The sequence below is a fragment of the Lucilia sericata genome, unplaced genomic scaffold, assembly GCF_015586225.1.
Source record: "Lucilia sericata isolate MDLA Ls3-8-SP2 unplaced genomic scaffold, ASM1558622v1 Contig000232F_arrow, whole genome shotgun sequence".
Taxonomy (NCBI): Eukaryota; Metazoa; Arthropoda; class Insecta; order Diptera; family Calliphoridae; genus Lucilia; species Lucilia sericata.
The window spans coordinates 82616-110000 of record NW_023994259.1 but is presented as its reverse complement, the minus strand read 5'-3'; the positions used below and the strand labels follow the sequence as shown (position 1 = coordinate 110000).

At 30.4% G+C, this 27385-nt stretch overlaps 3 protein-coding genes across 6 annotated transcripts in view; 2 read left to right on the top strand and 1 right to left on the bottom strand.

Annotated features, from left to right (window-relative positions):
• The window catches only part of LOC119602434, a 174208-nt gene extending 162279 nt beyond the window's left edge, over positions 1–11929 (top strand). For 3 of the 4 annotated variants that reach the window (XM_037953949.1, XM_037953951.1, XM_037953950.1), the window contains exons 8-15: positions 3153–3243; positions 3322–4310; positions 6715–6891; positions 6956–7148; positions 7219–7483; positions 7541–7718; positions 7822–7833; positions 7953–11929. In XM_037953949.1, coding sequence (XP_037809877.1) covers positions 3153–3243; positions 3322–4310; positions 6715–6891; positions 6956–7148; positions 7219–7483; positions 7541–7718; positions 7822–7833; positions 7953–9132 — 3085 coding nt within the window. In that variant the 3' untranslated portion in view covers positions 9133–11929. The remainder of the gene's footprint in view (positions 1–3152; positions 3244–3321; positions 4311–6714; positions 6892–6955; positions 7149–7218; positions 7484–7540; positions 7719–7821; positions 7834–7952) is intronic. The other variant, XM_037953952.1, reaches the window with a different exon arrangement.
• A 1437-nt stretch (positions 11930–13366) lies between these two features.
• LOC119602435 (nuclear receptor subfamily 2 group E member 1) lies at positions 13367–17510 on the bottom strand. The gene is made up of 3 exons (XM_037953953.1): positions 17213–17510; positions 16742–17077; positions 13367–13578 (listed from the first exon to the last, which is right to left on the bottom strand). The coding sequence occupies exons 1-3, from the start codon at positions 17508–17510 to the stop codon at positions 13367–13369; spliced, it is 846 nt and encodes a 281-aa protein (XP_037809881.1).
• Positions 17511–21974: 4464 nt separating this feature from the next.
• LOC119602436 (arrestin domain-containing protein 3-like) lies at positions 21975–22989 on the top strand. Its single transcript, XM_037953954.1, has 3 exons — positions 21975–22130; positions 22195–22544; positions 22642–22989. The coding sequence occupies exons 1-3, from the start codon at positions 22019–22021 to the stop codon at positions 22987–22989; spliced, it is 810 nt and encodes a 269-aa protein (XP_037809882.1). The 5' UTR covers positions 21975–22018.
• Positions 22990–27385: the final 4396 nt, after the last annotated feature.

The following is a 27385-nucleotide window of genomic DNA, read 5'->3' as shown; positions in this document are numbered from 1 at the left end:
ATATGTCGTACTAAAAGATTTACTATTTAAGGAATCGACTCAAAGTTCATCAACTGGTAGATGTTTAGTACTAGAATTACTCTTAATTAGATATTTAGTACTAAAAGATCCACGATTCAATGCTTAGTGGTAAATTATCAACGACAATCATAAATTTAGTATTAAATGTACCGTCAATAAAAAATAGATTAAAAGAGATGCACGAATAAATGTTTAGTACTAAAAGATCACCATTACGAAGTTTACTATTAAAAGTACACACGATCAAAAATTGATAGCCAATATTTAGTACACAAAATAGAATATTTCTATGCCTAATTAAATTTAGTACTAAAAGTATTAAAAAATTGGTACTCAAAGTACTCGCGATGTGATATTTTTGAAAAATATGTGCAAAATTAAAGTCGCAGTACTAAAAAATTCAATGCTATATTCTAAATGTTGTCGATCAAATAAAAAACTAAAGATTTTTGCCAAAAAAATACTACAAAGAACTCACGGTTTTAGTACTAATATTAGATTTAAGTACTTAAATACTCACATCTCTAAATTTTGTACTAAAAGTAATCATAGGCTAAGATTCTAGGTCTGACGTTCGTACTACTTTGTTATATAAATAATACTTAAAGATCAATAACTAGGTTGGTTGGTTAACGTTGTAGTCCACTGCGCGCGAACCTTCAAGTAGAATCGAAGAGACTCCGTTTTGACTCCACTCGGCAGATGAAGTATTTATAGTATTAGATCCAGCCTGAAGTTGTGAGAAATTTGAGGATATCATTAAGCCTAGACTCAGATATCTCACCAAGGTTAGATATGAAGTAATTGCCAAGGAAGCGGTTTCTCTTTACAGCCAGAGCAGGGCATTCACAGAGGAGATGGAAGACCGTTTCTTCCTTTTCCCTATGTTTGCAACTGCGACAGTGATCATTGAAAGGGAGCCCAAGTCGACTTGCATGTCTGAGGATATTGCTTGATAAAACTTAACGGAGTTGCTACTGAAACGGCATTGGAAATGTCAGATCCCTTTCTGGCAAGCTCATTCATTACCATAGTAGTCCCTATGCGCAGGGACCCAAACAAGAGTAATGTCAGACAGGCGACCCAAATGACAAATCCTTCTTGCATTTTCTAACTAATAGGGAACGGTAGTATAAGAGTTTAGTGAGAGAAGTGCCGCTTGACTATCGACAAAGATTCCTATGTTGCCGCGAATATTGAGGTCATGTAATACCCTACAGCCTGACATTATCGCAAATATTTCAGCCTGAAAGATACTAGAGTTGTTGGGAAGACGGTGGAATATACTTACCTAAACTTCTTCACAGAAGACACCAGAACCAACACCGCAATTCATTTTAGAAAGATTCTCTCGGTAGGTTACCTCTACACCACTCGCTCCTGGAAAGAACTCTGACTTTGAAGACTCTATCAAAGTCCGTATGTGGGGTAATATAGTCGGATGGTTGGTTCATGATTGGAGGTAATAATCTTAAAATCTTAGCGTGTCCATGTGTTCTTGATATCCAACTTCCGGATGAGTTAAGCCCTACTGCGCTGCAAGTAGATATGGCCATTATTTGCAGATCTATAGGTAGGATGTGCAATATAGTGTTCAGAATCAATAACTAGACACTTTCAAAAGTTTAGTACTAACAAGTAAGAAAGTATAGTCAGGCGTGGCCAACCATATGATACCCTACACCAGTTATGAATATTAAATGTGATTTTTTTTCATAATAAAGTATTTAACTTCAATATAATCTTGTTTCCGATACATTTAAGCAATTTATGAACGAAAAACTAATTTTCTGAAAGAGGGTTTATATGGGGGCTAGGTGCAAATATGGACCGATACCGAGAAAATTTTGTGATTAGATTTATAATTATATAATATTTACTTGTGCTGAAATTCATTACGATATTAGTGTTTATATGTGAATTTTGAACATTCAAGTCATATTCTGAAGGAGCTTTGTATGGGAGCTAGGGTCAAATGAGGCCCGATCTTTATGAAATTTGGCAAGGTCATCAAGGCTTGTATAAAACTTATTTGCGCCGATTATTTATCAAGATACAGGTATATATTGTTAAGATAATTATGAACTCAAAGGTCCTTTTCGGGGGGTTCTGTTGTATGGGGGCTAGGTAAAATAATGGACCGATTTTAACTATTTTTAATAGGCTTCGTCCTTGTAATAAATTTCATTGAAAATTACCACCTGTACCTTGAGCACAAGGTTTACATGGATATCCAGCCAGATGGACGGACGGACGGAAGAACAGACGGACATTGCTTAATCTACTCAGAAAATGATTCTAAGCCAATTGGTATACTTTAAGGTGGATATAGGTCGAATATTTTTGTGTGTTATAAACATCAGTACAAACCAAACAGTTGTAGGGTATAAAAACGATAAATTAGTACTTTGTACTAAAAAACTGAGATTTACAGTTTAAGTACTAAAAGTAAAATTTAATAATATAATTCAATTTTTATGGGAATTTTCTAAAATACAGTTTAAAATTTTGCCAATGGTGTGTGAAAAGTAATTTAATCGTGATTTTTTAAAACTAGAACCGTAATATTACAGTTTAAAGATCAATCATTGGTTAGTTCAACTGTACTTTTAATAGAAATTAAAACACAATCTTTGGGGTTCAAATATATAATTTAAAGCCCAAAAATAATCCCATTTAAAAATATCACAATATTACTTAATATAATTTATGAAAGACTTACGAAATTAATGTATTTTTTTAATTTTTATTAAAACACAATTCTGTCTTAGTTGTACGAACCATTTTCTAATTTTTTTTGTCAATTCATATTCCCTTTCTTTAATATTTATATTCCTTTATAACCCTAAATAATTTTTTATCCCACAATTTATTCAACAAATATTCCTTTTTAAATAAGACTACGTGTAATAAATATAAAAATATGTTTAGTCACCTCGACGTATGATAAATATGACAAAACAAATTAAATATTACTCATACGTCATAGTCATATCCTTTTCATTCTATACGTTTATAATAAAAACAACTTCTTTTATTGCACATTTATCCTTAAAACAAGAACAAAATAACAGAAAAGAAAAATCATGTTCGTATAATATTTATGTTGTTTCTATATTTATGTCTTACAGAAATTATTTATTACGCAAACGTTTATCTAAAGGACCTAATAAAATTGTATTATCTGCAAATGATTTTGTATTCCCGGTGGATTCACGTAGAGTAAGTGGATTATTTAACACATACTTAAACAACTCTAGCAAAAACATGATATTCATAATTCTTTTAATTCCCTTACAGGTGGATGAGGGCATTGAAGCCATGCTGTGCTGTTGGCTGCAACAATTACAAGAGTTTGGTGGTCCGGAGGTGGACAAGCCGGATTTGTTAAAGGGTTCTATAGGTTCTTTAAAAAATCTGGGCTTTATAATACCAGGTGCTGCCAATAATTCCACAACAGCCACAGTTAATGGTAAAACTAGTTCTGGTTCGGCCAGTTTGGCTAGACATAATCCCGCCTTGCTGGACATGAGAGCCAGATATAATGGTGATCTAGTGCAACTTAAGGAGGTGCCTTTAAATGGTTCCAATGAATTGAAAGCCAAAGCCATGGACTTACTGGTAATGGCTCATGGTCTGAGACATGAAAACATTAATCCCCTAATAGGCTGGCTGGCCGATCCCAGTCGCACGGCCATGGTTTTCGACTATTGCTCACGTGGTTCACTGCAAGATGTCCTCATCATGGATGAAATCAAATTAGACTGGTCATTTCGTTTAAGTCTCCTAACAGACTTAGTACGTGGCATGCGTTACTTGCATGCCTCACCACTGCGTGTTCATGGTACATTAACGTCACGTAATTGTGTTGTTGATGCACGTTGGGTACTTAAAATAACTGATTACGGCTTACCTCTATTCTATGAGGCTCAAGGTTTAACACTACCACCACGCAACTACAAAGAACTACTCTGGACAGCTCCAGAGTTGTTGCGTTCACTGAAACCTCAAAATCATCAGCACCACCATCACCATCATCATGGTGCTAGAATATTGGGTACTCAGGCCGGTGATGTCTATTCGTTTGGCATAATAATGCAAGAAGTGGTGGTGCGCGGTGAACCGTACTGTATGTTGTCGCTGTCGGCTGAGGAAATAATAGCGAAAATAAAAAAACCACCACCTTTAATAAGACCTTCGGTATCAAAGGGTGCTGCACCACCGGAGGCGATTAATATAATGCGTCAATGTTGGGCGGAACAACCAGAAATGCGACCAGATTTCAATTCGTAAGTGTTTGTAATGGTGTTGATGTTGGTGTTACATGCATGTAGAGTATGTGATTAAAATATAGTGTTTTAAAGGCAGGGTTTGGGAAAAGATTTTAAAGTTTAACATTTTTTAGAGATTTAGCTGGAAAATTGTAATTGGTAATCTTTAATTATAATAAGAAACAAGTCGTTTTAAGTCATTTTTGATTCGTTATGAATTCTCGAATTATTCATAAAAGAATTGAATGAAATTTTAATAAATTGAAATGAATTATGCAGAAATGATTTTCAATTAATTTTCAATTCAAATGGATTTGCAAAAATTTTTCTTAAAAATGAAAAATTAACTGGAATTAGAAACGAATTTGAATTCGTTCGATAAATTTATTTAGATTAGAAATGAATTGCAATTAACTTTTGCCAATTTCATCTGAGTTGACTCAAATTTCATTCAAGTAATTTTTTGTTCAAAATTAGTAGTTAGTTAGTTAGTTAGTTAGTAGTTAGTTAGTTAGTTAGTTAGTTAGTTAGTTAGTTAGTAGTTAGTTAGTTAGTTAGTTAGTTAGTTAGTTAGTTAGTTAGTTAGTTAGTTAGTTAGTTAGTTAGTTAGTTAGTTAGTTAGTTAGTTAGTTAGTTAGTTAGTTAGTTAGTAGTTAGTTAGTTAGTTAGTTAGTTAGTTAGTTAGTTAGTTAGTTAGTTAGTAGTTAGTTAGTAGTTAGTTAGTTAGTTAGTTAGTTAGTTAGTTAGTTAGTAGTTAGTTAGTTAGTTAGTTAGTTAGTAGTTAGTTAGTTAGTTAGTTAGTTAGTTAGTTAGTTAGTTAGTTAGTTAGTTAGTTAGTTAGTTAGTTAGTTAGTTAGTTAGTTAGTTAGTTAGTTAGTTAGTTAGGTAGTTAGTTAGTTAGTAGTTAGTTAGTTAGTTAGTTAGTAGTTAGTTAGTTAGTTAGTTAGTTAGTTAGTTAGTTAGTAGTTAGTTAGTTAGTTAGTTAGTTAGTTAGTTAGTTAGTTAGTTAGTTAGTTAGTTAGTAGTTAGTAGTTAGTTAGTTAGTTAGTTAGTTAGTTAGTTAGTTAGTTAGTTAGTTAGTTAGTTAGTTAGTTAGTTAGTTAGTTAGTAGTTAGTTAGTTAGTTAGTTAGTTAGTTAGTTAGTTAGTTAGTTAGTTAGTTAGTTAGTTAGTTAGTTAGTTAGTTAGTAGTTAGTTAGTTAGTTAGTTAGTTAGTTAGTTAGTTAGTTAGTTAGTTAGTTAGTTAGTAGTTAGTTAGTTAGTTAGTTAGTTAGTTAGTTAGTTAGTTAGTTAGTTAGTTAGTTAGTTAGTTAGTTAGTTAGTTAGTTAGTTAGTTAGTTAGTTAGTAGTTAGTTAGTTAGTTAGTTAGTTAGTTAGTTAGTTAGTTAGTAGTTAGTTAGTTAGTAGTTAGTTAGTTAGTTAGTAGTTAGTTAGTTAGTTAGTTAGTAGTTAGTTAGTTAGTTAGTTAGTTAGTTAGTTAGTTAGTAGTTAGTTAGTTAGTTAGTTAGTTAGTTAGTTAGTTAGTTAGTTAGTTAGTTAGTTAGTAGTTAGTTAGTTAGTTAGTTAGTTAGTTAGTTAGTAGTTAGTTAGTTAGTTAGTTAGTTAGTTAGTTAGTTAGTTAGTTAGTTAGTTAGTTAGTTAGTTAGTTAGTTAGTTAGTTAGTAGTTAGTTAGTTAGTAGTAGTTAGTTAGTTAGTTAGTTAGTTAGTTAGTTAGTTAGTTAGTTAGTAGTTAGTTAGTTAGTTAGTAGTTAGTTAGTAGTTAGTTCAATTGTAGTTATTTTTAGTTTTAAGTTATTATTTCCAAACCCTGAAATTTCAATCACTTTATATTGTATTAAAAGGCTTTTATTTTTTCCTATATAACTTTACTCGTACTTAAATTCACATACATACACATATTAAATACTTTTTTAACGTTTTTTGTTCTATCGATTTTCATATTTATTACTGTTGTTCTGTTTTCCTTTTTTGTATTTTTAAACCTCGTCGCTTACATGGATGGGTAAATGGGTAACTCTATATTTGTATTCCTGTCTGTATGTAACGGTATTTGTGTATTAAATATAACTCTGTGTTCGTGTGTATGTTTGCCCTGTTTGGAACAATGTGACTTGTCTTCACACTCAACAATAAATGATTGACGACGATGTCAATGTCGCTGCTGTTTGTTTGCTATAAATACAAATACAATGATGCGATGATGTTGTCAATAATAATGATGATGATGATGACACTGGTGATGTTGACTAAATAACTCACACTTTTTCTCCCATCATTTAAATCTGATGATGACACATTTTTTATATTAAAATAATAATAAAAAATTCTTCTATATAACGGAAAAAACAAAATATAAAAACAATACAAAAATAACAATAATTTTCTTTTACCACAACAATCATGTTGTAAAAACCTATTATAGAGTTTATGAACGTTTTAAATTGTTAAATCATGGACGTAAAGTGAATTTTGTCGATACGATGTTTCAAATGTTAGAGAAATATTCAAATAATTTGGAAGAATTGATACGTGAGAGAACCGAACAATTGGATATTGAAAGAAAAAAGACTGAGCAGCTGTTAAACAGAATGTTGCCGAGGTGAGAAGGAGTTTGAATTTAAAGTTTATTTTTTTAAATTAAAATTTGTATATTTCCACCTTAGTTCGGTAGCTGAAAAACTAAAAATGGGCTTAGCCGTTGAGCCCGAAGAATTTTCGGATGTTACAATATATTTCAGTGATATTGTTGGTTTTACAACAATAGCTGCTCATTGTACACCGGTACAGGTTGTTGATCTTTTAAATGATCTCTATACGATATTTGATGCTACCATCAATGCTTATAATGTTTACAAGGTAAGGCTGTCGTCTAGTTTCCACATTTACATATCTTTCTATGGGTGCCTCGCTCACCCTTTCTTTACAGGTTGAAACCATTGGTGATGCTTATATGGTTGTTAGTGGCATACCCGTACGTACACCCGATCATGCTGAGCAAATTGCCACCATGGCTTTAGATTTACTGCATCAAAGTGGCCGTTTTAATGTTAAACATTTACCAGGAGTGCCGCTACAATTAAGAATAGGTCTACATACCGGTCCCTGCTGTGCGGGGGTGGTTGGTTTAACTATGCCTCGGTATTGTTTATTTGGTGATACAGTAAATACCGCCTCGAGAATGGAATCGACTGGTAGAATTTGTAAACTTTATTTAGTAAATAGTTAATTTAATTTTGTCCTAAATTTAGGTTCCTCTTGGCGCATTCACATGTCTCAGGAGACACGTAATCGTTTAGAAGCTCGTGGTGGCTATATGATAGAACCCAGGGGTCTTATAGATATTAAGGGTAAAGGCATGATGAATACATTTTGGTTGTTAGGCAAGAAAGGTTTCGACAAACCTTTGCCAAATCCCCCACCGATAGGGTAAGTTTTTTATTAATGTCTTTCAGTTTTTTTTATAAAGAAATGTTTATTTTTTCCTCAAACTAATTTTTTATTAAAACATGCTTTCCTTTAATGTATACAGAGAGTCACATGGGTAGGTTTTGCTAAAAAGTAAATTTTTTTTTTTTTTAATTCTAAAAATTAACAAAAAATTCTATAAACCACCTATTAAAATGCAATTTCCTCTAAATTTCGTTGTCGTTCTCATTTCAGTTTAGATGAATCATTGATACGCAACTCGATCACACTCAAGGCTCAGGCCAACAAATCACGTAATAGTACAAATCCATCTTCCAGCCAATCCTCCTCTCTGGCCGGTGAGTCGGTTGAGGTTAAAGTTGAAATTACACCACCCACAAATGTTGATGTTTGTTCATCCTCAAATCTACCCAATTCCTATTCACTGGATTCCAATTCAACCAATACCATTAGTCCCAATATGACACTGTGTCCAGAGTTTCCCACTAAAACGCCCAGTAACTCACCACAACCTAGAAAGATAACTGATATTGCAACCGATAATCTATTAAATCCTTCAAATTTCAATCGTTTACCCACATCAGCGGCGGGATCATCATCGAGACTTTATAAGAAAATTGAGGAAATGATGGATCTTAGTTCACCCTATAATCATTATAAATGCTTGAGTCCAAGTGAAAGTAATCTGACACAATTCTATGATGGCAAATATTTGTATAGTAGTGGTGTGGGTGGTGTTGGTACAACGGCGGCTAATAGTTTTCATTCGGTAACGGGTAGATTTGAAAAACCCGGTTCTTCACGTTTACTACGACGTCAATTTAGTTTGGATCGTGACGATACACAATCGAAATCTGAACACCAACATCATCAGCATCATCAGTCTTCCTTACAATCTTCCCTACCGCTATCGTTATCGAATAAATCTTCAACACTGGAAATACCTATACTGCATGATACGGCCAGAAGTCCCAAGGGTACTCTCACCAGGGTACACAAACAAAATTCCACTTCTATAGCACAAGATCTGGAGAAAATTGAAGAGATACCCTTATCGCCAGCTTCATCACAACAACACAGTAGTTTAGATAGTAACATTAATCGTAGTCCTCCCTCCACCATAGAAGCTCAATCACCACCGGTACAAAATGTAACAAAACGTAAAAGTGGTCTCTTGACCTCAATGTCACCACCACCCACACTACTATCGGCACCTACCTCACCTGCTCCTTCCAGATCTCTGAATGGTGTGGCCTATAATTGCACCATTATGGAAAGTCCAACTACAGATGCGTCTACAGCCACCACAACAGCTTCGGTTAATTCGAATACTACGACACCAATAGAGGAGCCTAGTGGTAATTTAAAGAAACCAGAAATAATGCTTAATGTTGAGGCATTGATCAGCAGGTAGGATACGGTTTAAATTTAATTTTTATTTAAAAGAATTTTAATTTAGAAAATTTAGCAAGGTGTTTTTGTTATTTTTTGTTTGATCCTACTTTAGCAATTTTATGAAATGATACGACTTATTACTAGAAATTTGAATGGCTTTATAATTAAGAAGAAATGGTACCTTATAAGTAATGGGCTTTTTAGCATAAAAGTACAATTTATTTTTTTGTATTTTTATTTAACCATGAGATGTTATTATATTAAAATGCATATAGAAAGTTTATGTAATGAAAGTGTTTAATTAAGTAAGAAATTGTTAAAATTTAAGAAAAATTTACGTATAAAAAACAAATATGAAAGTCGGACAATGCCGATTAGAAAATACCCTACACCTTTTTAGAAATTACACCTGCAACAACTATGGACTGTAATATGAAAAAATTCTTTTATGATACCTTTTCTTCTTCGAACATTTTTAAGAAACTTATTTATTTCAAAGCGGCTTTGTTTAAGGTTGTTTCTCAAAATATTTTGGATCTCTTGATGATGAAAAAAGAATTTTAATAATACTTAGTATTAAAGGTCTATTGGCTGGAAGTACCAAGGCAAGAATCGATAATTACTTACCTGTCTACCGATCTGTGAGAGTGGTGGTTCAGAGATTTATGCCATAGTCTTACCTCCGAAGGTTATTCACAGTCCGGAATCTGATAGTACCAAGAACAAAAAAATATTGCAATCGACCTAATGGCTGATGAAATCGTACCATCAAGAGAGACTTGATCGATAATTCAGAAGATCGCTTTTAAGATATAAAAAAGTTGAAAATCAGAACCTCGTAGTATCAAACCAAAATGGACAACAGCCTCACCTTCCCCAAGCAACTAAGAAATTTCTAATTCCAAACGAATGTGAAGTCCCTTCAGATTCCTCCATTAGTCTATAAAAAGTTTCCAACGAACAAACGATGGGTGGAATCCACCCTTGATTAATTGCCATAGATCGGTACTGATCTTTTCATACAAAGAATATAATTTCTCTATAATAATCTATAATTTCTTCATCTTTTTTGTCCATCTGAAGAGCTTTCATCTTTAGATGTAATTCACTTAATGGTATTCTCTTAGTAATTTTTTAATAAATCAGAGAATCGTGGCTCTTTGACATTTAGGACCGATTTCCTTGAGAACTGTTTCCTTAATTAATAATTTTAAGGAAGTCAGCTCGAAGTTCCTCTGTCATCTTTTTTCACCTGGTGCTATAAGTTCTATATGGTTTAAATGGCTGGTTAATGCCCTTCTGTTTTCCGGAATTGGGGGCATTAGCCTAGTGGATAAGTCCACTAACTTTCTACAGGCATGAGTATTAGCACAGTTGGCTGCAGATTTCGCCTGTTGTTCTTCCAGAAAGAACTCTCTCAAAACAAATTTTGACAGGATCAAAAATTCTTTCGATTTTAACGATATTCTATCTGTTTATCCTGACAATATATGTCCTTTTCTTTGCTTTCTCTTACTCCTTCAGTATATCTTCGAGAAGAACATTCGCTCAACTTGTCACCATTGAGAGGAAAATTTCCTTTACAATCTGCTGTTATGCTTCTTGTCAGAAAGCAGAGCCAACTTCCATAACTTCCGAGTAACACTGGTTTTACAATAAAGTACCTGTTCTTCATGATACACTATCACGTAATCAACTTCAAGTTTTTTCCAAATACTTGTGAATCGACTATTGAAAGGTTAGACAAAAGACTAGTATATTAGACTAGTCCATAAACCAGTCAACAGACTATTCCACAAACTAGTCAACTAACTGGTCTACAAACTTACCAATAGACTAGTTTACAAACTTGACAATAGAGTAATTCAAAGAGCTGTCAATAGAATCGATTATGGAATAGTCACTATCACGTCGTGAACGCTAAATAAAGACTGTCAATAGAATTGTCGAAATACTTGTCAATCGACTAGTGTAAAGATTAGATAAATACTAGACTATAGTCTAGCCAAAATACTAGTCCATAAACCAGTCAACGGACTGTTCCACAAGGTAGTCAACAAACTTGTTAATAGAATAATCCAAAAACCTGACTAAGACTAATCAATATTCTAGAAAAAAGACTAGACCAAATTCTTTTGACAACCCAATAAGACCATCCCCATTATCTGCTATGTTCTTCATGATCCACTATCACATTATGAAAGTCAAGACTGTCAATAGAATTGTGCGAATTCTGGTCAAACGACTAATCCAAAGAATAGACAAAAGACTAGAGTCTAGCCTAATGACTAGTCTACAAACTAGTCAACTAACTGGTCTACAATATTGCCAATACACTAGTTCACTAACTTCTCAATAGAATAATCCGAGAATCTGTAAATAGACTACATTATAAACTAGTCAAAGTTGTCAATTTGCTAGACAAAAGTTTAGTCAAATGAATAGATCATAGTCCAATAGTTTATCAATAGACTAGTTCACCGACATGTCAATAGAAAAGTCCAATAACTGGTCAATAGACTACTACATAAATGTTCAAAGGACTGATCCACAGATTTCTCATTCGACTAGTTAATAGGCCACACCATAGACTAGTCAATAGGCAAGACCATAGACTCGATTGATTAGTCAATAAATGTTTTTAGGTTACGGGTCATAACCAAAGTTATAGGTCCATTATTGCTCTGCTCCAATAAGATCAGTCAAATGATTCTCTATTTAGGTGTAGGGTAAAACCCCATAAATAGTTAAAAAATATATATAATCTACTTCCATGTAAGTTGTTTAATTTTTATAAAAAATCTTTAACTATTGAAATAATAAATATTTATTTACATACCATATTAACTAACAGAAAACAATTATATTTTCTTTTTAATTTCTTCACAAGACAATCGTTATTTATGTAAAAATTCCTTAAAAAAAATCTTTAAAAAAAACTAATAGAAAAACAATATTTCTAATGTAGTAAATGTTAATTGTTAAGTACCATGTAACTAACTAAATAACTATCTACTAGTAACTAACTCAATAACTAACTAAATTGTTTTCCAATAATATAAATATATATACTAATATAGTTTTAACAACTTTTCAATTAAATTAAACTTTAGTTAACAAATTTTTGTGTATTAAACTACCAGATAAACTCTAACTTAAAGTTAATATTAAAAAAAAAATATGAAATTTAAATGAAAAAAATGAAGATATTTAAAATTTTTTATAAATCTAAACCTAAAAAAATAACAAAACCTTTTTTATATGTGAAAACCAAAAATCTACAAAAAAAAGAAAAAAACTGTTAATGAATTTTTCTAGTCCTAGTAAGAAACCAAAAATAAAAACTATAAAATGTGTTAAACGAAACTTTAAAATATTTAAAACAAAGAAGAATCCAAACTTTTTCCAATACCAAAGAATGATTTAGCGTTACCAAAAAAATCGTATTTAAAAAGAATATTTCAAATAATGTTAAAATTTAACTTTAAATTTTAAGTGTAAAATGTATTACCAAAACTAATATTAATAATGAAAAACTAAAAATAAAAGATATAGTAGAAAAATTAAAAAAAAATTAATTGGATGACTTTTACTTGTTCAAATTTTTAAAAGATATTCGTAAGTATATAGTGAATCCAAGCAGAAAGACAGACAGAACAAGATCTTCATACGTATATACATATATACCTGAAACCGAATTATTTAGCTACCCCTCCTTATAAGCTAGTTGGTAGTGTTATAATTCTATCATTCAGAAAATCATGACTATATAGTCTTTTCCAATAAAACTGGCCTATATTCCATATCATCCTGTTCGGCAAATTAAATATTATTTTTAATCAAAGCAAACAAATTATACTTAAATTACCACAGTAGCTGGATTAATTGTTTAAATCAATTTAAATTTAAATGTGATTTATTTTAAATCTAAAAACAATTTATTTTATATTGTATATTTAATTATTTTTATTATTTTTTGCCATTATTTATATACACTTAATATACGACAAAATCTAATAATTACTAATATTCCGCAAAAAAAAGTCAACAACAAAATATAATCCATATTAACTAAATGTTAAAAAAATCGCCTTAATTTATGAGATAACAAATTATATTAATTATTTAAAAAAACACACACACACACATACGCATCACTTTTGTTTATATAGTATTTATAAAATGCTGTTTATAAAATATTTGTTTTCGTGGAGAAAAAAATTGACATGTTGTAATAACATTAATTGAATTAATTAAAGAGTTTTTAATATGTCCTTGACTATATTACGAAATAAGCCAGTTAATGTGCATTCATAACGTCTCAAGGATAATTGTCGCAAAGCCAAAAGTAATGAACCGAAACGCAGCCAATGGGATTGTTGGGCTGTATAGCGAGCCAGTGCCAATAGAGCATTATTTGTATATGACTCCAATAATGAGGCATATTCGGAATTTATTGCATATTCTGGAAATAAATAAAATTGCAATAATGTATTATTTCTTAAAAAAAAGAAACTAGACCATAGGCTATACCATAGACTAGACTATAGACTTGACTAGACTATAGACTAGACCATAGACTAGACTATAAACTAGACTATAGACTAGACTATAGACTAGAATATAGACTAGACTATAGACTAGACTATAGACTAGACTGTAGACTAGACTATAGACTAGACTATAGACTAGACTATAGACTAGACTATAGACTAGACTATATATTAGACTATAGACTAGACTATAGACTAGACTATAGACTAGACTATAGACTAGACTATAGAAAAGACTATAGACTAGACTATAGACTAGACTATAGACTAGACTAGAGACAAGACTATAGACTAGACTATAGACTAGACTATAGACTAGACTATAGACTAGACTATAAACTAGACTATAGACTAGATTATAGACTAGACTATAGACTAGACTATAGACCAGACTATAGACTAGACTATAGACTAGACTATAGACCAGACTATAGACTAGACTATAGACTAGACTATAGACTAGACTATAGACTAGACTATAGACTAGACTATAGACTAGACTATAGACTAGTCTATAGACTAGACTATAGACTAGACTATAGACTAGACTATAGACTAGACTAGACTATAGACTAGACTATAGACTAGACTATAGACTAGACTAGACTATAGACTAGACTCTAGACTAGACTATAGACTAGACTATAGACTAGACTATACTCTAGACTATAGACTAGACTATAGACAAGACTATAGACTAGACTATAGACTAGACTATAGACTAGACCATAGACTAGACTATAGACTAGACTATAGACTAGACTATAGACTAGACTATAGACTAGACTAGACTAGACTAGACTAGACTATAGACTAGACTATAGACTAGACTATAGACTAGACTATAGACTAGACTATAGACTAGACTATAGACTAGACTATAGACTAGACTATAGACTAGACTATAGACTAGACTATAGACTAGACTATAGACTAGACTAGACTAGACTATAGACTAGACTATAGACTAGACTATAGACTAGACTATAGACTAGACTATAGACTAGACTATAGACTAGACTATAGACTAGACTATAGACTAGACTATAGACTAGACTATAGACTAGACTATAGACTAGACTATAAGACTAGACTATAAACTAGACTAATAGACTAGACTAAAGACTAGACTAAAGACTAGACTAAAGACTAGACTAAAGACTAGACTAAAGACTAGACTAAAGACTAGACTAAGACTAGACTAAAGACTAGACTAAAGACTAGACTAAAGACTAGACTAAAGACTAGACTAAAGACTAGACTAAAGACTAGACTAAAGACTAGACTAAAGACTAGACTAGACTAGACTATAGACTAGACTAGACTAGACTATAGACTAGACTATAGACTAGACTATAGACTAGACTATAGACTAGACTATAGACTAGACTATAGACTAGACTATAGACTAGACTAGACTAGACTATAGACTAGACTATAGACTAGACTAGACTATAGACTAGACTATAGACTAGACTATAGACTAGACTATAGACTAGACTATAGACTAGACTATAGACTAGACTATAGACTAGACTATAGACTAGACTATAGACTAGACTATAGACTAGACTATAGACTAGACTATAGACTAGACTATAGACTAGACTATAGACTAGACTATAGACTAGACTATAGACTAGACTATAGACTAGACTATAGACTAGACTATAGACTAGACTATAGACTAGACTATAGACTAGACTATAGACTAGACTATAGACTAGACTATAGACTAGACTATAGACTACTAGACTAGACTATAGACTACTATAGACTAGACTATAGACTAGACTATAGACTAGACTATAGACTAGACTATACTAGACTATAGACTAGACTATAGACTAGACTATAGACTAGACTATAGACCTAGACTATAGACTAGACTATAGACTAGACTATAGACTAGACTATAGACTAGACTATAGACTAGACTATAGACTAGACTATAGACTAGACTATAGACTAGACTATAGGACTAGACTATAGACTAGGACTAAGACTAGACTATAGACTAGACTATAGACTAGACTATAGACTAGACTATAGACTAGACTATAGACTAGACTATAGACTAGACTATAGACTAGACTATAGACTAGACTATAGACTAGACTATAGACTAGACTATAGACTAGACTATAGACTAGACTAGACTAGACTATAGACTAGACTACTAGACTATAACTAGACTATAGACTAGACTATAGACTAGACTATAGACTAGACTATAGACTAGACTATAGACTAGACTATAGACTAGACTATAGACTAGACTATAGACTAGACTATAGACTAGACTATAGACTAGACTAGACTAGACTATAGACTAGACTATAGACTAGACTATAGACTAGACTATAGACTAGACTATAGACTAGACTATAGACTAGACTATAGACTAGACTATAGACTAGACTATAGACTAGACTATAGACTAGACTATAGACTAGATATAGACTAGACTATAGTAGACTATAAACTAGACTATAGACTAGACTATAGACTAGACTATAGACTAGACTATAGACTAGACTATAGACTAGACTATAGACTAGACTATAGACTAGACTATAGACTATAGACTATAGACTAGACTATAGACTAGACTATAGACTAGACTATAGACTAGACTATAGACTAGACTATAGACTAGACTATAGACTAGACTATAGACTAGACTATAGACTAGACTATAGACTAGACTATAGACTAGACTATGGACTTGACTATAGACTAGACTATGGACTTGACTATAGACTAGACTCTAGACTAGACTATAGACAAGACTATATACTAGACTATAGACTAGACTATAGACAAGACCATAGACAAGACTATTGACTAGACTATAGACTAGACTATAGACTAGACTATAGACTAGACTATAGACAAGAAAATAGACAAGACTATAGGAACATCACTACATTATTACTTCTCTATACAATCTGGTTACCCTAATGTACATATGTATATGATGACCAACATGGTCGATCATTACATATTACAATTAACTAAATATTAAATTGCACTTTAAAAAATAATATTTAAATTTAATAAAATCACACATACCCTTTCGACACAATATTAAAGTCTCTAAGAAATTTAATTCCATAACATCGGCCTTTAATTGTTTTGCCTCGTCAATGATGCGCTGCAAAACCACATCTCCACAGGCTTCAAATACCGCTGTTATATCGAGTGTCCAATGTGAAGCCCGCAATACAAAACATTCACTCCACACAGAATGTAAAATCGTTTCCTGTTGACAACGTGACAATGTACGGAATTGTTCGTTGCTCTTGGCCTGACGCAAACATGTTACTAAAATTTGCGCCAACATTTGAAAATTTAAAGCACTTCCGGTATGCGGTAGACCTGAGGGTAAAGATGATGACAGTGATGATGGTGATGATGATGATGTTGGCAATGTCGGCAAAAATGTCTTATTTGTTGTATTATATGTTAAATTTTGTATAGTATGTAAACGTTTTGTAGTTGATGATGTTGAAGTCGTAGATTTCAAAACAAATTTTGTTTCATTTACTCGAGATGCTGCAGCAGAAGTTGCTTGTTGCTGTCTCGGGCCTCTTTCCTCTTGCACCGCCTGCACATTCATGCCACATTTAAGACATTGTTGAAAACGACAATACGGACACCAATTACGACGGGCCTTATCTATAACACAATTACCCTTGCCCGCTATACAATTGTAAATGTTGCCCTTGCGTACACTGCGCTTAAAGAAACAGGAACAACCATCACAACAGATAACACCATAATGTTTGCCCGAACTTTGATCACCACACACTTGACAAGGACTAAATTTTATATTCCCCATTGAATTTTCCGTTAAACCATAAAATGCACTTGAAATTTTATGTGCCATCGCTAAAAGTGCTAACGTCGACTAAAGGAAATATCCTTAAGGACATTTACTTTTATAGATTTGTTGGACATAAAATATATTTGTTGCATATTATTGTTGTTGGTTCGGGTTTGTTATTTATTTCTTGTTAAAGCGTTAAATATTCGACACGTGACAGCACATGTCATGCGATGAGTTGGCACAAATGATATGCAAATCAAATCAAATCAAAATTATTTACAGTTTACGCCCTTTATTGACCAATTATCCAATGACCACAGAAAAATCACATAATATTAGATGTTTTTAAGTGTTAAACAAATAAATGGACAACAATTTGTGTAAGGAAATTATAAGGACGTATTAATATGTTAGTAATAAAGTGTTTTGTCTCTTTTTTTTTAAAGTATTTGTAAGGCACGGTTTAACACAACATTTGGTAAAGAAAATGTAACAGTGACAATTTTAGTGAAATCGGAAGCGTTTATAACTAACTAACTAACTAACTAACTAACTAACTAACTAACTAACTAACTAACTAACTAACTAACTAACTAACTAACTAACTACTAACTACTAACTAACTAACTAACTAACTAACTAACTAACTAACTAACTAACTAACTACTAACTAACTAACTAACTAACTAACTAACTAACTAACTAACTAACTAACTAACTAACTAACTAACTAACTAACTAACTAACTACTAACTAACTAACTAACTAACTAACTAACTAACTAACTAACTAACTAACTAACTAACTAACTAACTAACTAACTAACTAACTAACTACTAACTAACTACTAACTAACTAACTAACTACTAACTAACGAACTAACTAACTAACTACTAACTAACTAACTAACTAACTAACTAACTAACTAACTAACTAACTAACTAACTAACTAACTACTAACTAACTAACTAACTAACTAACTAACTAACTAACTAACTAACTAACTACTAACTAACCTAACTAACTAACTAACTAACTAACTAACTAACTAACTAACTAACTAACTAACTAACTAACTAACTAACTAACTACTAACTAACTAACTAACTAACTACTACTAACTAACTAACTAACTAACTAACTAACTAACTACTAACTAACTAACTAACTAACTAACTAACTAACTAACTAACTAACTAACTAACTAACTAACTAACTACTAACTAACTAACTACTAACTAACATAACTAACTAACTAACTAACTACTACCTAACTAACTAACTACTACTAACTAACTACTACTAACTACTAACTAACTAACTAACTAACTAACTAACTAACTAACGAACTAATACTAACTAACTAACTAACTAACTAACTAACTAACTAACTAACTAACAACTAACTAACTAACTAACTAACTAACTAACTACTAACTAACTAACTAACTACTAACTAACCTAACTAACTAACTAACTAACTAACTAACTAACTAACTAACTACTAACTAACTAACTAACTACTAACTAACTAACTAACTAACTAACTAACTAACTAACTAACTAACTAACTACTAACTAACTAACTAACTAACTACTAACTAACTACTAACTAACTAACTAACTAACTAACTAACTAACTAACTAACTAACTAACTAACTAACTAACTAACTAACTAACTAACTAACTAACTAACTAACTAACTAACTAACTAACTAACTAACCTACTAACTACTAACTAACTAACTAACTAACTAACTAACTAACTAACTAACTAACTAACTAACTAACTAACTAACTACTAACTAACTAACTAACTAACTAACTAACTAACTACTAACTAACTAACTAACTAACTAACTAACTAACTAACTAACTAACTAACTAACTAACTAACTAACTAACTAACTAACTAACTAACTAACTAACTAACTAACTAACTAACTAAACTAACTAACTAACTAACTAACTAACTAACTAACTAACTAACTAACTACTACTAACTAACTAACTAACTAACTACTAACTAACTAACTAACTAACTAACTAACTAACTAACTAACTAACTAACTAACTAACTAACGAACTAACTAACTACTAACTAACTAACTAACTAACTAACTAAACTAACTAACTAACTAACTAACTAACTAACTAACTAACTAACTACTAACTAAACTAACTAACTAACTAACTACTAACTAACTAACTAACTAACTAACTAACTAACTAACTAACTAACTACTAACTAACTACTAACTAACTAACTAACTAACTAACTAACTAACTAACTAACTAACTAACTACTAACTAACTACTAACTAACTAACTAACTAACTAACTAACTAACTAACTAACTAACTAACTAACTAACTAACTAACTACTAACTACTAACTAACTAACTAACTAACCTAACTAACTAACTACTACCTAACTAACTAACTAACTACTAACTAAACTAACTAAACTAACTAACTAACTAACTAACTACTAACTAACTAACTAACTTAACTAACTAACTAACTAACTAACTAACTAACTACTAACTAACTAACTAACTAACTAACTAACTAACTAACTAACTAACTAACTAACTACTAACTAACTAACTAACTACTAACTAACTACAACTAACTAACTAACTACTAACTAACTAACTAACAACTAACTAACTACTAACTAACTAACTAACTACTAACTAACTAACGAACTATACTAACTACTAAACTAACTAACTAACTAACTAACTAACTAACTAACTAACGACTAACTAACTAACTACTAACTAACTAACTAACTAACTAACTAACTAATAACTAACTAACTACTAACTAACTAACTAACTAACCTAACGAACTAACTAACTAACTACTACTAACTAACTAACTAACTAACTAACTACTAACTACTAACTAACTAACTAACTAACTAACTACTAACTAACTACTAACTAACTAACTACTAACTAACTAACTAACTAACTAACTAACTAACTAACTACTAACTAACTACTAACTACTAACTAACTACTAACTAACTAACTAACTAACTAACTAACTAACTAACTAACTACTAACTAACTAACTAACTAACTAACTAACTAACTAACTAACTAACTAACTAACTAACTAACTAACTAACTAACTACTAACTAACTAACTAACTAACTAACTAACTAACTAACTAACTAACTACTAACTACTAACTAACTAACTACCTAACTAACTAACTAACTACTACTAACTAACTAACGAACTAACTAACTAACTAACTAACTAACTAACTAACTACTAACTAACTAACTAACTAACTAACTAACTAACTAACTAACTAACTAACTAACTAACTAACTAACTAACTAACTACTACTAACTAACTACTAACTAACTAACTAACTAACTAACTACTAACTAACTAACTAACTAACTAACTAACTAACTAACTACTAACTAACTACTAACTAACTAACTACTAACTAACGAACTAACTAACTAACTAACTACTAACTAACTAACTACTAACTACTAACTAACTAACTAACTACTAACTAACTAACTAACTAACTACTAACTAACTAACTACTAACTAACTAACTAACTAACTAACTAACTAACTACTAACTAACTAACTAACTAACTAACTAACTAACTACTACTAACTACTAACTAACGAACTAACTAACTAACTAACTAACTAACTACTAACTAACTAACTAACTAACTAACTAACTACTAACTAACTAACTAACTAACTAACTAACTAACTAACTACTAACTAACTAACTAACTACTAACTAACTAACTAACTAACTAACTACTAACTAACTACTAACTAACTAACTACTAACTAACTACTAACACTAACTAACTAACTACTAACTAACTAACTAACTACTAACTAACTACACTACCACCTACTAACTAACTACTAACTAACTAACTAACTAACTACTAACTAACTAACTAACGAACTACTAACTAACTAACTAACTAACTACTAACTAACTAACTAACTAACTACCTAACTAACTACTAACTAACTAACTAACTAACTAACTAACTACTAACTAACTAACTACTAACTAACTACTAACTAACTAACGACTAACTATACTAACTAACTAACTAACTACTAACTACCTAACTAACTAACTACTAACTAACTAACTAACTAACTCTAACTGACTAACGACTAACTAACTCTAACTACTAACTAACAACTAACTAACTAACTACTAACTAACTAACTAACTAACTACTAAACTAACTAAATAACTAACTGACTAACTAACTAACTAACTGCACTTTATTGATGAGCTGCTCACTGAGAAATATTCAAGCCAAAATAAGTATAAAATGGGATTAATTCCTAGTATTTATTTCCTCTATGAATTTTTATAACGAATAGGATTATCCTTCTATTATTATAGTATTTGTGTCACCCAGTTTTCCTTTTCAATCAAATTTCATAAAATATTTGTTCAATTACAACTCTTTTCAACCAATTAAATAAAGCAAAATGGTTTTAACTGGAAAAATCGTATTAGACAACAATATCAAGCACATTTTCTCAGGTGATGATATAAATCTTACAATAGAGATAGAAAGTCAAGAAGATATCTTTATAGATGGTATAATTTTATTAAAAAAAAATATAAATTTTATTAAATTAACAAAAACTTACTTTCTATTAAGAAATACTTCTCAATTTTCGTGGCGAAATTAATGTCAAATGGGAGGATTTAATAAATAAACCTAAAGATGGTAAAATCATCTATATCATGCAACAGTTTCAAGGTCAACAAATCTGTGCAGATAAACATATTACTATCAAAATTTTCAACATACTTAGCAGAGGGAAATATCGGTATAATATCATGTTAAGTATACCTCCTCAAATACCGCAGAGTGTTGAGAGGAAATATGGTTGCATCAAATATTATTTAGAGTTGCGTGTTTATCACAAATTGGGAATGGATTTTGTATATAGAATGCCTCTTGTTATAAAACAAGTTTTAAATATTTGCTCTAAATCGGAGTATAAGGTATATGTGAACTTTTCTTTAATGAATTTTTAGATTACTAAAGATTGAAATAATCAGATGAACTTTCATATTAAACTTTTCTTTTATTCTTTTGTAGCAACCTTTTCGAACTGTATTCCAAAAATCCTACTGCTGGGGCTTCTGTAATTCTCAACCTCTTCAGGTCATTTTAAATCTACCCACCTGTTCCTTTGTAGCCGGCGATTCTATTAAATATTTTGTTTCAATACAAAATTGTACAAAATTCATGGACTTACAGCGCCTTTCAGTTATACTAACACAAACTCAACACTATAAGGCATTAAAGCCCAAAGAACGTATTAAACAGGTCCATACTACCCTTAATCTTATGATGCATCATTTCAATAGACAACACCATAATAGAAAGTTTGAAGGTTCTTTAAAATTGCCTCATACCCTTATACCGACATCTCAAGAATCATAACTACTCGAGACCAGTTATCGTTTACAATTTATTTTGGTATTCAAAGGTTTCTACACAGATGGTTATATCTCGTTGCCCATGATAGTGGGAAACAATAGAGAGACTTTAGAAAATATTAGCGATTTTGCAAGATTACAAATGAATCAAGCTCTGGAGTTCGACGAACTTTTTTATACGGTTTAACATATTCGTTTTAAACTTACGTTTTCTCTTAACCTTTTGTTAACTTATCTAATGTTGTATTTACAAATTAGCGGTTTACCCGGTTTATTGTTGATTGTATTTCCGTTTGTGTGCCTTTAAATGTTTATTTTGATTCCGACATAGACAAATACACACGCACACATTTTACCACAAATGCACACACTCCATTTGTTATATTCTATTTCCGTTTTGTCTATATACATATATGTATGTACGTATGTGTGTTTGTGTTAATAAACAAATATTGTTGAAGTATTTTATTGTATAAATTTATTCCAAATCGAAGGTACGAATTCTATTGTGTGTATACTTATGACCATTAATTGAGTATGTTTGTGATTTGGGGTGTCACTACCACCACCTCCCAATTGTTATGAGGTTAAAGACATTTATGGCTTGAAATGATTTTATTATTTAACTGGTGACCATTAATGGGAACTGACATTCAAAAATGATAAGTCAGAAATTTTAGTTAAACATTTATAGAAAAAAGGAAATCAATTTAAAGGCGGATTCAAAGCTACAAGTACATACATACTCCTACATAGATACATACATACATATGTAATATATGATTAATCATCATACGCTGTTTTGTAATTGATTATTATTTATAGAATTATTTCTAGAAAATTTTCATAATTTTCTTTTTTATAGAAAATTTTATCAAAAATTTATTTTTGTAGAAATTTTCCATAAATATCCTTTTTATTAAAAATTGTCCATAAATTTTCTTTTGGTAGAAAATTTTCGGATAAATATTCCGAAATTTTGCTATAAAAAATAACGAAAATTTTCTACAACAAAATATATCGAAATTTTTCTAAAAAAAAAAATATATATATATAAAATGAAAATTTATCCGAAAATTTTCTATAAAATGAAAATTTATCCGAAAATTTTCTATAAAATGAAAATTTATCCGAAAATTTTCTATAAAATGAAAATTTTCTATAAAATTAAAATTTATCCGAAAATATTCTATAATATGAAAATGTATCCGAAAATATTCTATAAAATTAAAATTTATCCGAAAATTTTCTATAAAATTAAAATTTATCCGAAAATTTTCTATAAAATGAAAATTTATCCGAAAATTTGAAAATTAATTCGAAAATTTTCTATAAAAAGAAAATTTATGGAAAATTTTTTATAAAAAGAAAATTTATGGAAAACTTTGTATAAACAAGTAAGAGTGCTATATTCGGCTGAGCCGAATCTTAAATACCCTCCACCAGCTACTTTTATGTTAATACTTTTCTAATTGATCAAATATTTGTAGAAATAAGTTTTCTCATGTCTTAAATAGAAAAATCCCATGATTTAAACAACTTAAAACTATTACAATTCCAAGATTTATTGAACATTACAAACGCCATTTTCTTTTCTGAAGGGGACCTAGTATGAGAGCTATGACCAAACATGGACCGATAGTAAAATGAGTTATGTGCCTTTAAGTGTTTTTCTGAAAGGGACCTTGTATAGCAGCTATGATAAATTATGGACCAATAGGAAAACAATTTCACAGTAATATTTATCTGTATATGAGCAATACTTCTGCCAAACTTTATATGGATATCTTAATTTAGTAATGAGTTATATGCGTTTAAGTGATTTTCGGGAGGGGACCTTGCATGGGAGCTATGACCAGTTATGGACCGATCGGAAAAAAATTGCTCAGTAATATTTCTGTGCATATAAGCAATACTTGTACCAAATTTTATATGGATATCTTAATTTAGTAATGAGTTATGCGCGTTTAAGTGATTTTCGGGAGGGGACCTTGTATGGGAGCTATGACCAATTATGGACCGATCCAAAAAAAACTTTCATAGTAATATTTCTGTATATGTGAGCAATACTTGTACAAAATTTTATATGGATATCTTAATTTAGTAATGAGTTATGCGCGTTTAAGTGATTTTCGGGAGGGGACCTTATATGGGAGCTATGACCAATTATGGACCGATCGGAAAAAACTTTCACAGTAATATTTCTGTGCATATGGGTAATACTTGTACCAAATTTTATATGGATATATTAATTTAGTAATGAGTTATGCGCGTTTAAGTGATTTTCGGGAGGGGACCTTGTATGGGAGCTATGACCAATTATGGACCGATCGGAAAAAACTTTCACAGTAATATTTCTGTACATATGAGTAATACTGGTATCAAATTTGATATGGATATCTTATTTAAGTAATGAGTTATGCGCGTTTAAGTGATTTTCGGGAGGGGACCTTGTATGGGAGCTATGACCAATTATGGACCGATCGGAAAAAAATTTCACAGTAATATTTCTATGCATATGGGCAATACTTGTACCAAATTTTATATGGATATCTTAATTCCTTATCCTTGTATGGGAGCTATGTCCAATTATGGACCGACCCAGAAAATTTTTCCTCTATATGAATTCTATTCACATAAGATTTTAATTTGTAAAATTTTGTGAAGATATCGACATTGTGACGGAAGTTATTAACAAAAAAACATTTTCCGGGAATATGTACTTTTGTATGGGAGGTATATGAAATTGTCTACCGATTCAGAAAATTTTCAGCAGGGATCAAGCTCTTGTGTAGGAACGAATGTATGGTGATTTTCATGGAATTATCTTGCATAGTTTTCGAGAAAATTACATCAGAATGTGTAAAAAATGCTTATTTTTTTCGAGGTTGTTTAAAATTTTGATTCATAACTTTGCCCGGTGTGAACCGATTTTGGCCATTTTCAATACCAAACAACTCAGGAAAATGAAGAATATTTTGGGTGAATTTGGTTAAACTCTATTGCTTCGTTTTATCGTGAGCGTGTTTTACACAGACAGACGGACAGACGGACATAGCTAAATCGACTCAGAATTTGATAAGGACCCAGAATATATATACTTTGTTGGGTCTCAGATGAATATTTCTTGGTGTTACACACGGAATAACAAAGTTATATATACCCTCTATCACCACTGATGGTGGTGGAGGGTATAAAAAAATTTATGGAAAATTTTTTATAAAAAGAAAATTTGTGAAAATTTTGTATAAAAAGAAAATTTAATGAAAATTTTTTATAAAAAGAAAATTTATTGAAAATTTTATATAAAGAAAAACAAAATTTATGGAAAATGTTTTTATAAAAAGGAAATTTATGGAAATATTTTTATAAAAATAAAATTTATGGAAAGTTTTATATAAAAAAAACAATTTTTTAAGAAAATTTTTTATAAAGGGAATATTCATAAAAATTAATTTAATGGAAAATTTTCTATAAAAAGAAAATTTTCTATAAAAAATTGATAAAATGTAAATTTATCCGAAAATTTTCTAAAAAAAAAAATTATCTAAAATAATTATAAGAAATTTGTCGAAAATTTTCTATAAAAAGAAAATTTATCCGAAATTTTTTATAAGTATAAAATTTATTCAAAAATTGTCTATCAAAAGAATATTTGTGGAAAATTTACCACAAAATTAAATTTATAAAAAATTTTCCATAAATTCCCTTTTTATAGAATATTTTCCATAAATTTTCTTTTTATAGAAAATTTTTCATAAAATTCCTTTTTGTAAACAATTTCCCATAATATTCTTTTTATAGAAAATTTTCGATACATGTTCTTTTATAGAAAATTTTCGATAAATGTTCTTTTATAGAAAATTTTCGATAAATGTTCTTTTATAGAAAATTTTCGATAAATGTTCTTTTATAGAAAATTTTCGATAAATATTCCAATCATAAATTTTCTTTTTATAAAAAATTTCGATAAATTTTCTTTTTTAGAACAATTGCCATAAATTTTTATAGAAAAGTTTTAATAGATTTACTTTTTTATAGGAAAATTTTCATAAGTTTTCTTTTATAGAAAATATTTGGTAAATTTGCTTTATATAGAAATATTTCTTTTTATTTAACATTTTTTTAATATTTGTTATAGAAAATTTTGTAATCAAATCAGTTTTCTATTTTTAGACAACTTTTGATAAAAACTATCCAGAAGTTAATTTTTTAACGTATTTAAATGTAACGTAACAACTTTGTAAACTGGATAAATTGTTCTACTACTAGTAACTAGGTGGCGCTTCAAGTTGATATATATGGAAGCTACATGGTATGACAACTTACAGGTGTTACAGCATGTTTACATTTGCGCCGTTTCGGCTTAAGCCGACTAAGACTAGCCGCCGAACAAAATA

Bases quoted from the DNA above. Each gene is read 5' to 3' on its own strand.
- LOC119602435 (XM_037953953.1), bottom strand. From the start codon at position 17,510: ATGGGGAATATAAAATTTAGTCCTTGTCAAGTGTGTGGTGATCAAAGT. The intron at 17,078-17,212 runs ATGAAACAAAAT...CATCATCATCAC, and splicing joins TGCTGCAGCATCTCGAGTAA to CATCATCACTGTCATCATCT. The intron at 13,579-16,741 runs GTATGTGTGATT...ATTTATTTCCAG, and splicing joins TTTAATATTGTGTCGAAAGG to AATATGCAATAAATTCCGAA.
- LOC119602436 (XM_037953954.1), top strand. From the start codon at position 22,019: ATGGTTTTAACTGGAAAAATCGTATTAGACAACAATATCAAGCACATT. The intron at 22,131-22,194 runs GTATAATTTTAT...CTTTCTATTAAG, and splicing joins AGAAGATATCTTTATAGATG to AAATACTTCTCAATTTTCGT. The intron at 22,545-22,641 runs GTATATGTGAAC...ATTCTTTTGTAG, and splicing joins GCTCTAAATCGGAGTATAAG to CAACCTTTTCGAACTGTATT.